The sequence below is a fragment of the Carya illinoinensis genome, chromosome 14, assembly GCF_018687715.1.
Source record: "Carya illinoinensis cultivar Pawnee chromosome 14, C.illinoinensisPawnee_v1, whole genome shotgun sequence".
Lineage (NCBI taxonomy): Eukaryota > Viridiplantae > Streptophyta > Magnoliopsida > Fagales > Juglandaceae > Carya > Carya illinoinensis.
In genome coordinates, this window is record NC_056765.1 from 24837625 (window position 1) to 24851351 (window position 13727).

The 13727-nt window shown below is 33.6% G+C and overlaps 1 protein-coding gene across 1 annotated transcript; it reads right to left on the bottom strand.

Annotated features, from left to right (window-relative positions):
- Positions 1 to 4413: 4413 nt before the first annotated feature.
- On the bottom strand, positions 4414 to 5436 carry LOC122293363 (photosystem I subunit O). The gene is made up of 4 exons (XM_043101920.1): positions 5266 to 5436; positions 5097 to 5172; positions 4782 to 4961; positions 4414 to 4621 (listed from the first exon to the last, which is right to left on the bottom strand). The coding sequence occupies exons 1-4, from the start codon at positions 5369 to 5371 to the stop codon at positions 4531 to 4533; spliced, it is 453 nt and encodes a 150-aa protein (XP_042957854.1). The 5' UTR covers positions 5372 to 5436; the 3' UTR covers positions 4414 to 4530.
- Positions 5437 to 13727: the final 8291 nt, after the last annotated feature.

Consider the following 13727-nt stretch of genomic DNA (forward strand, 5'->3'; position numbering starts at 1 on the left):
TGAATCCCTGTCTGCCACATTAGAGCTAAGCCAACACTTCTTCCTTTACTTGCCACAACAAAACAGCAATCAAAACCTACTTTAAGTCTAATGTATTCCATCTTTTTTACAGGTAACTTTGTTTCCTGATAAAAAAAAAAAAAAAAAAAAAAAAAAAAAAAAAAAAAAAAGGCACCATGGGAACTTCCTGAGTAAGTCACAAAATGCTCAAACTCCTTGTGGGTTCCCAAGTCGATGGAAGTTTCAACTTATTATTTTTATGGTTATCGGCAAGGCTGATCAACATCCTCCACTATTTGTGATTGTAGTGTATATGACTCCTACATCCCCACTCTTGGAGTTTTCCTTTTTTTCTAATCAACTCTTCGGACCATGTTGCTTCCTTTTTGCCTTCAAACTCAGCGTGCTTGCGCAATATCAATTGAAACTAGATTGGTTTTCTTTGCACGTTGCCACTTCCTTCCACTATTGGATATTATGGGCTTTATCAACTGGGCTAGTCGGCCTTCCTCATCATCTCTTTCAAGCATCACTGGGAGCCCACATTCAGAACTCACATGCACCTCCTTACTCTGCATGTCTATTGGATTCTTGTGTAGTTGACTAAACACCATATTATCCCCTTCCATACTTAGCTCATTCCCTTCTTTCACCTTGTAAATACGGCTAGCTCCAATCATGGGATATTGGACAATCTCCTACCCCTTCTTAATCACAATTTCCTCCTTTTCAACAGTCAACTTTCCATCCATAATATCTACTCCAGAGATTACGTCCCAAGATTCCTTCATAGGAAATTTGCTCACTAATTCCTCCTTCTCATTTGTAGTGAGTTCAACAGTCCTCCAATCAAATTCCGTCAATTAGACAGGCAAAGAATTCTGGTCAACAAGCACCTTCTGTGTCTTGTACTCTCTTCTCTATCCCATAGCACCTCCAACACATAGCCATAGACCAAATGCCAAGTGATCTTCTTTGTACATTTCGTGTTGAGATTGCTGTAGAAGACATTCTTTATGGTTATGGCCTAATCTCCCATAGACATATCAAAAGTTAGGCAAACGTTCATATGCAAATCTAACCCAGCATGAGCCAAACGTGCCCAGATTGATCATTTTACCATGCATGAGTGGTTGAGTTATACTAATTTTCACTCTTACCCACAAGTATTCTCCCCATGTAACATCTCCCTGTTCGACATCAACTTCCTCCATAGTTCCAATTGCACTACCAATCAACCTCCCCACCCTTTCATTCATAGCAAGTAGTGGCATATCATATAATATGACCCAAAAAGAGGCTTATGTAATTTGGATCTTAGTGACTTGCAGCTCTTCTTCCATAGCTTTTAGTAATATGAGATTTCTATCGGAGGACCAAGGCCCTTCACGTGGAACACAGTTTCTGTCATGTTCATCCTCAAACTCAACTAGCAATAATCTGGAACCCAACTCCTTGAACAAAATCATTCTGACCACCTGCTAGACTTTCTTCATCGTACTTTTAAATGCTTCTCAATTGCAATACCACTCTGGAAGAAGGGATACAACCAAGCATTTTTTTTCCCACATGTGACTATTGACTCAATGAAGTGAGAGTCCACCAAGAGTTCTCCATTTTCCTTCTCCGACAGAGACATATTCTTGTACATAGTTTCTAAATTGTCAGCCATCATCACCAAATGGCAAGGCCTGTACTACGACAAGAGAGGGACCTCTATGGAGAGAGAAAAAGATGAAATCCCAGAGAGAGAGAGTTAGCAAAGAGATTTATAACAGAAAAACTAGCCTGATTTGGATAGCAAAAGTCTTCCATCTCTTCTCATCTTATCTTATCTCAATATCCAAACAGTTCAAACATAAATATTTTTCGATTGCAAATTTTTAATTTTTTCATTTAGTCATTACAACTTTTCTAAACTTTGAAACAAAACACAAAAAAGATTCAACATTTTCAAATATCAAAACAAAATAATCATATTCTAATAATATTTTAACTTCATAATATTTTTATTCAATTTTTTCTCTCATTTCTCAAAACCTATAAAACATATGAACTCAAACTATTTCATTACTATTCATAGATCATCTCATTTCATTCCACTGTCCAAACCAAACGGCATTTTCAAATACTTTCAATCTATTAAACTTTAGCTTGTCATAAATGAAAGCATAATAATTTAAAAGACAAAAAAAAACTGTTCCACAAATTATTAAGAAATTAATCTCTAACCAAAATGGTAGGGTTAACTTACGAATCTGATTGTTTAGATTCTAGAATTGATGAATTTTTATCCAATTAGTTCGAAGTTGGAACGCGGAAATTAACACTTCAATGATGGGCCGGAATGAGCCCAATTGGCTCCATGTCTTTCTTTTAAATTTTGACTGCATGCCCAAATCATTGACTGAAAAGGCTTTATACCTAACATCTACCTTTTATCACCTTTTCCCATTTCTCTCATTAGGAATAAATGAATAATAATATTATATATAGTCATAAAATATATAAATATTACGTAATTATTTTTAAAAAAAGGTGGAGTCCACGATTAAAAAGTTCATTTTTTTTCATGTGGATCTCATATTAATTCATTTTTTTTCAAAGAGACTGCGCGGCACTTACACAACTATGACTGCAAATATCATTTCTCATAAATGAATAATGCTAGTACAGTCATGAAATGTATAAGTATTTTATGCAACCATTTTGAAAAATAATAGAGTCTATTATTAAAAAATTAATTTCTTTTTATATGAATCCTGTATTTATTCACTTTTTTCAAATTAATTGCACGGCACTTACGCACTCACAACTGCAATAATCATTTCTCATAAATGAGTGCTATATCTACAAAAAAATTTTATAAAAATAATTTTATAAATTAATATTATTTCATCTGATCTGTTAAATCTATTTTATAATAAAATTGATGTATCACATCAAGTCACGTTAATTTATAAAATTTATTTTATATATGGTTAGAGCAATAAATTACTCCCAAACCTCCTTATGAAAAAATTACTCATAAATCATGGCAAGCAAATTGCTTTAATTCGCATTAAAGCAACAGATTAACAGAAAAACATAATAATCAGATCTATAACTTACACAAATTCAAACAAAATAGAACCATATAATATGCAGAAGGCTAAGCGCGCAATTGGATGGATTAGAAGAAGAAGTGCTGCATTCATTTGACAAACTGATCAAGTTTTCAAGTACTCTAATTTCATTGATATTATTATGGAAATAAATAAATAAAATGAATGATCTGCACGTTGTCCAGCTGGTTTTCAAATGGGAGGATACGAGTGGATGAAATTCAGTGCTAGCTGTTAGGGTCTAAGGTGACTTGGGTCCACATTGACAATGGGAAGTAATAAGAGTTTTGCTACATACAAGCACAGTTACACACTAATCTGTGTACCAATACTGATTTATTCATACTTAAAATTTAAATTAACACTGTTTTCAATAAAATCTACTTTTTAACCAATCACATCACATTGATACACAGATTAGTGCACAATTGTGCTTGCAATTATATTTTTCCAAGTAAATAAATCTTCGAGGGAACGTATAAATTAAACCGTTAACAGCAAGAAGGTGATCAAGTTTCCGAGCTAGTGATCATCTGCAGGAGAGAAAGTTGACAATTACTAAAAATCTGGAATTTTGTCTTAACAATATTGCTACAAATTAATGGGGGTCACCTAAATAAATAAAAACTATTCAACAAGCAGCTCAAATCCGTTTCGTAGAAAATAGTCCTTTTGGTCACTAAATTTTGATCATCAAAGTTCGTTTTTCTTGTAGTGTCAGCTCGGTTAAACTTGAACTCAACTCAATTATATTATTAACTTGGTTGCTCTTAAACACGAAATTATATATATATATATCAATTACTAAACGATACAAATTCATATCAAACTCACTCGACTTTAATATTGTTTGTGAACAAAAATGAATATTGTTCATGAACAAGTCCGAGTCACTCATTAGCTCATTTAAATATATAACTCTACACACACATATATATAGAGGCTCTATATATAATATGTATGTAGATTATTATATAGAACAAAGTGCACACACCCATATGCATATATATTATATAATAATTATAGAAGTCTATTTTTATTTATTTTCTACATAAATGAAGGATAATTTTGTAAAACTAAAATTGATTTTTCAGGATCAATCTGTACACTTTAATTGGTTGATCATGTGAAATGGATTGTAAAAGGTTTGTAAAAATAAAAATTCATTTGTTTATCATTTCCCATTATTTTTGTGGTCCATTTACATATCATTAATCATCCTATTCGAGCTAAAAAAAAAAAAAGGAATTCATTTGCAGTTCATATCCAAATTATTAAATAGCTTAAAAAACAAAAAGAAAACAGCATCGAGGTTAAAAATATATTATATATGCTACATTAAAGAAAGAATAATAGGCAGTAGGCTCGAAATCATAAATTAATGGTACACGATGTTCAGTACATAGAGATCAGGAGACAATTGAGTTCAAAAGTAGTCTTCGGTCCTTCCCTTGAATCCGATCTGCCCAAAAGTAAGGACGACGAACAGTCCCAAGTGCCAGGTGATCAACCACAACCTGCTCATCACCACACACATATCCAATTCATATCATGTATATATTCCAACTTTACCTAAAAGTATATTAGTAAGGGCAAGACATGATGAGTGTATATTTCAGACCTCTAGAAATATGAATAGGCAAAAAAGTTATGTAGCAAAAACAGAAGGGTACTAACCAGAACGGAGAAGTGAGAGCAGGAGGAGTTGGAAAGTGAGAGAGCTCAGCTCCAATGCTTTCGAAGAAAAGTCCTGTCAAGCTCTTCCCATCGATTGCAGGAATGCTGGATGGCGCTAACCACCCTATTAACCCGAATCCTATCACATTGAAATCCGTGCGCAGCCAATTCCTCTCAAAGCTTTTCCCCATTACAAATCAGCACAACCCAACAACAGAATTCTACCCAGTTATATATAATCAATCCTCAGGAAAACGTATGCCGCCCGCCCATTATCAGTAAACACTAAACAGTAGAAGACTACTACGTACTTACCATGTAAACCTTCCTCCCGAAGCTCCCGCAGCTTGCCTCAGAGGATTCCTAACAGCCACAGAAGACTTCACAAAACCTGAAAACCAGAAGTTTATAATCATGCTTAGAGCAGAAAGTGTAATTAATCCCACAGGGAGATCGAAAGTTGAGATCTTTTGAGATGCACCACCTGAAGAGAGGCATGATCTCTTTGCCACGGAGGCCCGAGAAGGGGATGCTAATGAGGAAGTTCCAAGGCCAATGACGGTCGAGGAAGTGGCAAAGGTCGCGGCCATTTTTTAGAGAATGAGGGTTATTGGGTATTCGAGATCAGTGTGAAGATGTAGGGTTAGGCTTTTGTTTTGGTCAAAATGTGATGGAGATTTTGTGGCAGATTATAGATAGATTAGATTGCATGGATGGGCTGCAGCTCAATGATATCGTGCCACGTAGATTTGCAAGGATAAAGTGGGGTTGGTTGCCTCTATCCTGATCGGATACTGATCATGGCTGTAAGCCCAAGGGAATTACTTCCCAAGAGATGGAGAGTGAGTACAAATCGAGTTGAGTAAGCTGATGTGAAATTTAGGGGTGGAAATTCATGTTGTTGGTCGTATTCATATCGTGTCAAGTTATGAATATTAGAATATGTGGATCAATCGGAATATAATCCTTTTAAATAAATGAAAATCTTAACACGATAGGTGTAAATAGGCTTGTGCACTTTGGTTGACAAAAAAGGCATGCATTTAGCCTTCAGATGAAGAAAAAAGAAAAATGTCCTAGTGTGAAATATTTACACAGAATTGCAAAACAAATTTTATCTTGATTATTATTGCATCATTATAATTGGTCATTACCGATAAATGTTTTTCTTTTTCGGAAATCATTATTGGATAAAACACTTCGAATGATAAAGAAAAATTATCAAGTACTACTTTCACTTGGCGGGTTAATCATATCGCTTAAGTGAATATATTTCAATTATTTAATTTTTCTTCGAGTTTTCTTATGTATTCCAAATCGGTAACAGTTTTGAGGTTCCAGAATATCATGTTTTTCACGAATGAATTTGCAGACATCCTCTTAGCTTTTGGAAATCCAAGTACTAGAAGTTCATGATGTTGAAGGATATTTATGAGGAACGGCTAATTCATAGAAGGTTTTATCACTTGTGCATTATGGTGCTTTCTAGTACTTTAATTTTATATTGCATAAACAATTGACTAAAGTGGCTTTTATTTGTATCAAAGGAACAAAAGTGCAAGCAATGATATTTGGCAAAGAGATCAAGTTGTTGCAAGATACACCGAAAGTATCACACTTGTATTAAATATCAAACATCTTTTTTGTAACACCCCTAAAGGAATTTGAGCAGAAGGAATTTCTTTTATTTAGACATAAGATATGCCATGAAGGATAAACTCACGGATTTAGAACTAGGTAGGCTTTCGGTTTGTCATCATGGTCAAATTATGATCTATTAAGAGAACAAAATGTCTCTTAGATTTTTTGACGTACTTTGGTTCATGATTAGATAAATGAATTGCATTGTTAGATTTGTATAAATTTTTAAGATTTTATAATGCAATAATATTGTCGTGATTTTTGGGTGATAAATGGGCCATTTGGAGAATGCCATGTGGCATCTAGCACATCACGTCATCAACCAGCTGCCACCTCGCCATGTAGGACATCCTAGTCAACTTAGAAATACTAGGGAACCTCATTGACACTAGGCACCATGACCACCTTCCATTTGGATCTCATTTACACATGTCAAGCCTAGTTAATTAACATGTGTAAGAAGATTGAGTGTGAAACAAGTCAAACCCATGCCTTCTTACAAAGCCTTGCACCTCTTACACATACAATGCTCTTCCACTTACACCCTCATATCGACCTTTCCCAGCCCTTCCATAGTTGAATTTCAAACCCCAAAAATCAGCTCTACACTCCATTGGGTACAAACTTTTTCACTCAATTGGATTGCCACTCTGTCACAACTCAATATGGTTCTTTCTACAAGCAAGCTACCCCATGATTTTCCCAGCCCATGCCCTGCCATATACCACCTTTGTCAGCCACCAAAACACCCCTACGCTCAAGCAAAAGCCTCCACTCCCTTCCCCATGCATTCAGTCAAGCTCCAACCACCACATGATCTTTTATTCACTTCCACAAGCAACCCTCATCGATCCTTGTATTGATTTCTACCGAACACCCCCATTGCATTTCCTTTTTGCCCCACATGTCTCCCATAAACCCTCTCACTTGTAGACAAGCTTGCACTTCAACTTTTGCACAAAAAAATTCTATTCATAAGCCTCATACACCAGACACCACTCTTGTTGTTATTTTTTTAATTTTTTTCTCTTACCAAATGTGTGGTGTGTGATGTGTGAGACTTTTGAATAGCAAAGCTCTTTGTACAAAAGAGTGAAAGTCGAGTAAGGAGGAGAGTGTATGGAGGAGAATCAATATTCTCCAAGTGCTAGACCTTGTAAGTTCTCTTCCCCTGTCTTTTTCTCTTCTATTTTGTGTTACTATAAGTTGAGAACATGTTAGCATCAAATTTAGAATGTTTTTCTTAAGTTTGATGATTGGATCTTGGTGAAGTTAGAATATATATTTAATTTGGTTAGCATGTTGTTGGTTGTTTTGGAGTTTTAACTTGAAATGCCATATAGTCTTAGGTTTTGTTTTATGATTTCCATTTTGATGAAGTTGTTGATATGTACGGTGTATCAAATATTGGTTTTTAGTTTGTGACACAAGTGCCTTCACTCAAACTTTCATGAACCTATTAGGGATGTTGGTCAAGCCAAAATACAAGTGTGAGTTCTCTTTGAAGAGTTAGCTCTTTTGAACCTAAAGTTTGGTTTGGAAAGTAGATCCTCTAAACTCTTTCTAAAGGGATCTAGATCTAAGTGTTAGTCTTTGTTTTGAATCTTGAAACTAGAGTTTAAGTTGAGTTTTTGATGAATACTTACGGATGAATGATTTTGGAGCAAGTTTTGAAGTTCTTAGCTATTTGTTTGATTCAATCTTGAGCTTGGTTATGACATGGTTAAAATAGTACTAAAACATAGCTAAGGCTTGACTATGATGATCGTGGATGGGTTATTTTAAGAAAATTAGCATGTTACATAAAGATTTAGTCAATTATTCAAGAGTAAAGAACTTGCATGTTTCATTTTTAGGGATTTTGCCAAATCAATGATTTTCTTTGATAACATGAACCTATTACTTAGTTTTGTATAATATCATATAGAAATGAGTACTTAGCATGTTAGAAGTTAGGATGTATGATTCAATGAAGTTCTTTGGTATGCATTTGCAAAAGAAAGGCTAAGGACGCCATGCTAAGTTTCGGTTTATGATGTTTGGTGTTGTGTTGGTTAATTCATATGATGAATATATGGTCATAAAGGATATAAATATAATGACTTAACATTTTACTAAGTTTGGGTTAGAAATTGATTAAGTGCTAAAATTTGGTTAAATCACCATTGGTATGCATTTAGGCTAAAAATCACACTTAGTGAAACTTGGGGTTTTAGGTGTTTCGGCCCTAGTAGGTTTCTTATAGTATTTTCTTGATTCATCAAATTCCAAGTTAAAAAAATGGCTTTGGGATAGAAAATACATGGGGTTTATAAAGTTTCATGAAACTTTGGGTCGGATTGCAATTATTCAAAGTTTAGGGACTTTTTTGCAAACTCCAAAGAGTTAAAGGGCACTTTTTGTAAATAGTACTCTAATGGTGTTAGATTCTGATTTTTTTTTTCCTTGTTAATGAGATTTTCTAAATTATATCTCTCATTTCAGCCATGTTGATTTATTAAACACAAGGATTTTGTAAGTTAGCTTCAATCTTGCTCTTGGTATGTGCTAGTATGCTAGATAATAAATGCCATGCAAAGTTATCCATGTTTTATTTAAATTCATGTTAACATTCAAGATAATTATATTATACCACGAAGTCTTTGTCATAAGTATGAATACCTGTCACATATCATAAGCATCTATCATGAAACATGCGAGCCTATCACAAAATTCAAGTCAAGTATGAAAATTAATTTTTTATCATAATTCCAAATGCTAACATAGAGAATTATCCTAGTAAAACTCTCATATCCACTCTGTAGTAAATAAATTGGAGTGGAGCCCTTGGGTTGATAAAATTAACCTATGGGGTCAAAAAATTCTTGAAGTGAAGTCAACAGGCACTTAACACTGATGGGTGCCGCTAATGATTCATGGTAACGGTTAATCCGAACTACCATGAGGTAAGACTCTAATGAGATACTCACGACTAGTGGACGGACCTATGATGTAATATAGTAACCAACAAGAGCACACAGTTTATGGTGCACAGCGGAGAATCCTCCCAATATAAGAACAATAATATGGACGAATGAAATCTGTTTGTGAAACGAAGCATGTCATGAAGTATGAAACTCTAATTTCGTTGAAGTTATGTTTTGTAAAAGTAAGGTCATGTCAATCATGCATACACGCCTTGTTTATCATCATGCATACTTTGTAAACTGATGGTAGCTTAGTTACATAATTTGTTGAGATTGTAAAATCTTACTGTGATAGTCTCAACTACCATTCATCCCAAAATGGTAGAAACTGTAATAGGTCGTCATGGATATGGACATTCCTACCTGGATGAGGTCAACTAACAAGGGATAGGACCTAGTGAAGCTCATGGAGATCATACTTCAATTTTTTAATGCTGTTTTGTCACTAATAGCCGAGCTACACAAACGGCTTAATGCGTAGTTAAGAAACTGTATTGGAATCTTTAATTAAAGAGTTCATACTCCAATTCTTTGTCTCTTTTGAGTTAAGATTATTTTTATATGGATGATAAACTTATCTACGTATTAATATTATGAATGGTATTTTAGTATTTAGTTTATTCTACTGCAATTATTGACTGAATAAAAATAATAATAATTTTCGATACAATTATTGCATATTGCTAGAATCATGCTAGGTCTAGCCAGACTAAGTGCATTGCATATTATTTATCATAAACAATAGGTATGTAACCTTGTATTGCATTTTTCAACCCTTTAGACTCCGTTAAATCTCAAGTGGAGCTTGTGAGCGTCGCAATTGTAAAACTAGATTCACCACCAAAAAGGCTTGTTGGCAATCTATTGTAATGAAAAATTAGTTGTAGAATTATTTTTTAGGTATTTGAGGATGTTTAATGCCCTACTCTCGGGGTATACCTTAATTTGAGGATGTTAGTATGGTCAGATTTATTGGTTTGATGGTTGTTCTACTTGTGATGAACATTCATGGCTTGCTTGTATAATTAAAATAATAGCAAATAAAATATACAAATTTACGTAGTTCAACACTAAAGTTTATGTACAAGCTCTCATATTCTTACTAAGCTCTCTATTACAGTTATCATGGAGATGCAAAATAATAAAGAAAGAAGCTCTCTAGTCCTCTCTTGCATGAAAATATCGAATCCCCTCAAAAGTCACCTTCAGCTTGCTACTTGCCTCCTTTATGCCTTTTTCTCCCCCTATTATTAGTTTTAGTTCTTGTCCTTTCCTTTGATATCATGTCTTGTCAAATCACAGTCTTATGTCATCTTTCTTTAATGTAGTAGGCCCACTTACACTTATCACATTTTATCTTCAAAAATTTGGATTGATGGAATTTTTTAAATAACAATGAGAAATGCTATGTGTATTAAAGAATCACATACAAAAAACATAGAACTTCATGTACACAACAATCTCATTGAAAAAACTTAAGAAAAAGAGAAGAAGCAGCAAAAAAGCAAAGCATAAGAAAAACTAAAAGAAAGAAACAAAAAATTAAAACATATGAAACCCATCACCCCAACCCAATAATGCCTCTTCAAACCCTAAATGTCATCCACGTTCAACCAGATAAAGTGTGGCAATATATGGCACTAGAAAGACGACGAATCACAACTTTGAAAATAGAGTTAAAGCATCGAATGATAGTGTAGGAATTTCTTTATATTAATTTGTTAATCGAAGAAGAATGGGTTCTCTATGATGCAATGACATGAAATTTAAACCCGCCCTAGACAATAAATTTCAATGTGATCTTAAGCAGGTCTAAAATGAGGTTGTTGTTTGTGGGATTTCTCTGAAGTGTTTTGGACATTGATATTGTTATTCTTGTTGGTATTGGTGATTGTTAACTTTTACTAACAATATAAAATGGGATTTTTGTGTATGGGGTTTCTCTCTCACTATCAAAGGAAATGTGCACACGACACTCACACTAGCCTTCTATAGTGTATATTCTTCCCTCTAAACTTTTCCAAAATGTATTTGGTAGATGGTAGTGTATTTTATGGATTTGTATACGTTATTAGTGGTATGAAGATTTGTGAATTTTATTTTTATAATTTTTTAAATTTATGTAAATTAAAAGATGCTAAAGTCTACTTATCAAAGAAAATTATACATTTTAGGCAGATTGGTACATTTCTTTGTTTTTCTTTTGTAAGTTATTACTAGTATGAAAAAGTTTCTTGTAATATCATGGCATGAAGACTCTCTATTTTATCACTTAGAAATTTGTGATTTGTTGTTCAACTTGTGATCTTTGCCTGAGTCTACCTATATCGAATATTTGGTCATGTAAAGAACTTGAACACTGACCCACTGATAAACATGGATGATGATGGTGGTGATGTAAATACTAACACAGAACAAAATAAACTAACACAACAAAATAAAAAGCTAGAAAAATCAATGGTTGGAATGAAATTTTCATTGGAAGATGGAGTTAGATCATATTATAAAACATATGCAGACAAATGGATTTTGGGGTGTCAAAATGTAGCTTTAGACCTAGAGATGATGGGAGTTAAAATACTTCACCTTAGCTTGCGTTCGACAAGGCCAAACAAAATCTTCAAGTTCTAATATCCTCATGCCCAATTGAGAGAGTGGGATTTAAGGCAAAAATTAATGCAACTCTCTATGTCAATAGAAAATATGTACTTTGTATTATTGTACTTAAACATGCAATGTATTGAGTCCAATAAAGTCTAGATTTTTTATATGCAACAAGAAAATAGATTCAATCACAAAAAGAAGGCTGAAAAATCTACTTGTTATATGTGTTAGTAAAAACTTTAAGTTTTTGGTAGTTGAACCTAGTGAGAAAGAGAACCTTACTTTCAGATAAGAAGATTGTCGCAATTAGATTGATAAAGCAAGCTAGCTTTAGCTTAGTGAAGGAGGTTCCGAAGCACTTTGTGAGAATACAAAAGAAGAATGATCGTTTTTATTAAGTCATAGATGTTGATGATGATTCTCTTCCAAAAAATGTGATTTTGGGCAGATGCATGAAGTTTGGCCATGTACGAATATTTTGGAGATGTAATTACATTCAACACCACCGACTTGATGAATGCTTATCAATGTCTTTTGGTCCTTTCGTAGAAGTCAATCATCATGGAGAATCTATTCTTCTTGGATGTGGGTTAATATAGAGTAAAAACGCCAGCACTTTTACTTGGTTATTTCAATCATTGTTAGATTGTATGGGTGGCCAAGCTCTAAAAGTAATAATTATGGATCAAGATAAAGCAATGTAAATTGCAATTGTTATGGTCTTTCCAACATCTCAGCACCAATTTTATCTATGGTATATCATGAAGAAGTTACTAGAAGAATTTGTCTCCCATTCTCAATACGAAGCAATTAAGGCTTAGACACATAATTGTTTTTATAACTCTTTTATGTCTAAAGAATTTAAAGACAAATGGGACACGATGCTTGACTCGTTCTCAAATGTGCTTCCAAGTGTAGAAGTGTCAAGTTGTATCAAGGATAAGTCCAAAATCGTATTCCATAGGGACAAAGGGTTATCAAAGCAATTGTGACATTTTTGTTGTAAAAGATGTATCAACTATGAAAAATGAAAATAAATGTGAATCTATGTTTCTAAAATTATCAAGAACCAAGAGATTTAAGGAAAATGTGTAGAAGTTGAATTAAACTTGTAAGAAACAATAAAACAAACACTTGGGATGCAATTTTCGCCCATTTCTAATTTGAAGTTGGATTTTCTTTTAATTTCATCTTCTCTCAACCATGCTCCCATTCTTAGAAGTCATGGCTGGTTAATAAAACAATAAGCACACTTTCCAATATAATCAAGGTACTTGACAGATTTTATAGCAAGTGTAAAAGTGAAAAAAAAAAATAATCAAAATCTTGTTACAAGTTCAAGCATCAATCGTGCCTTAATGTCTACGACTAATCAAGTTCAAGAACATAGAACTTTAATCCTTCCCATAGGTAAAATAAAATACAATCTATCAAGTTAATCATTCAAAATTATATAACCTTGAAGAAAATCCAATCCAAAATAGTCATGAGTTACTCATTGAATTCCAAGCTAAAAATCTAGCCTATCATTTCTAAATTAGCAAAATGCCCAAAAATGATGAACCCTAACATTTCAAGTTGCTGTATGAAAATAAATATAGAAAAATAAAAATAACAAGCTAAATGATAATCAAAATGATTTAAAGAAAAGAAGTGCCCAAAACATCCAAATGAAAAACTGCAGGAAAATAAACTGTGGAAACTCCAAAAAAGTGAAGAAGGAAAAAGTATATAT

Coding starts and splice junctions, on each gene's coding strand:
- LOC122293363 (XM_043101920.1), bottom strand. CDS start 5,371: ATGGCCGCGACCTTTGCCACTTCCTCGACCGTCATTGGCCTTGGAACT. Junction 5,173..5,265: donor GAGATCATGCCTCTCTTCAG/GTGGTGCATCTC, acceptor TCTGGTTTTCAG/GTTTTGTGAAGTCTTCTGTG. Junction 4,622..4,781: donor GCTCTCACTTCTCCGTTCTG/GTTAGTACCCTT, acceptor GGTGATGAGCAG/GTTGTGGTTGATCACCTGGC.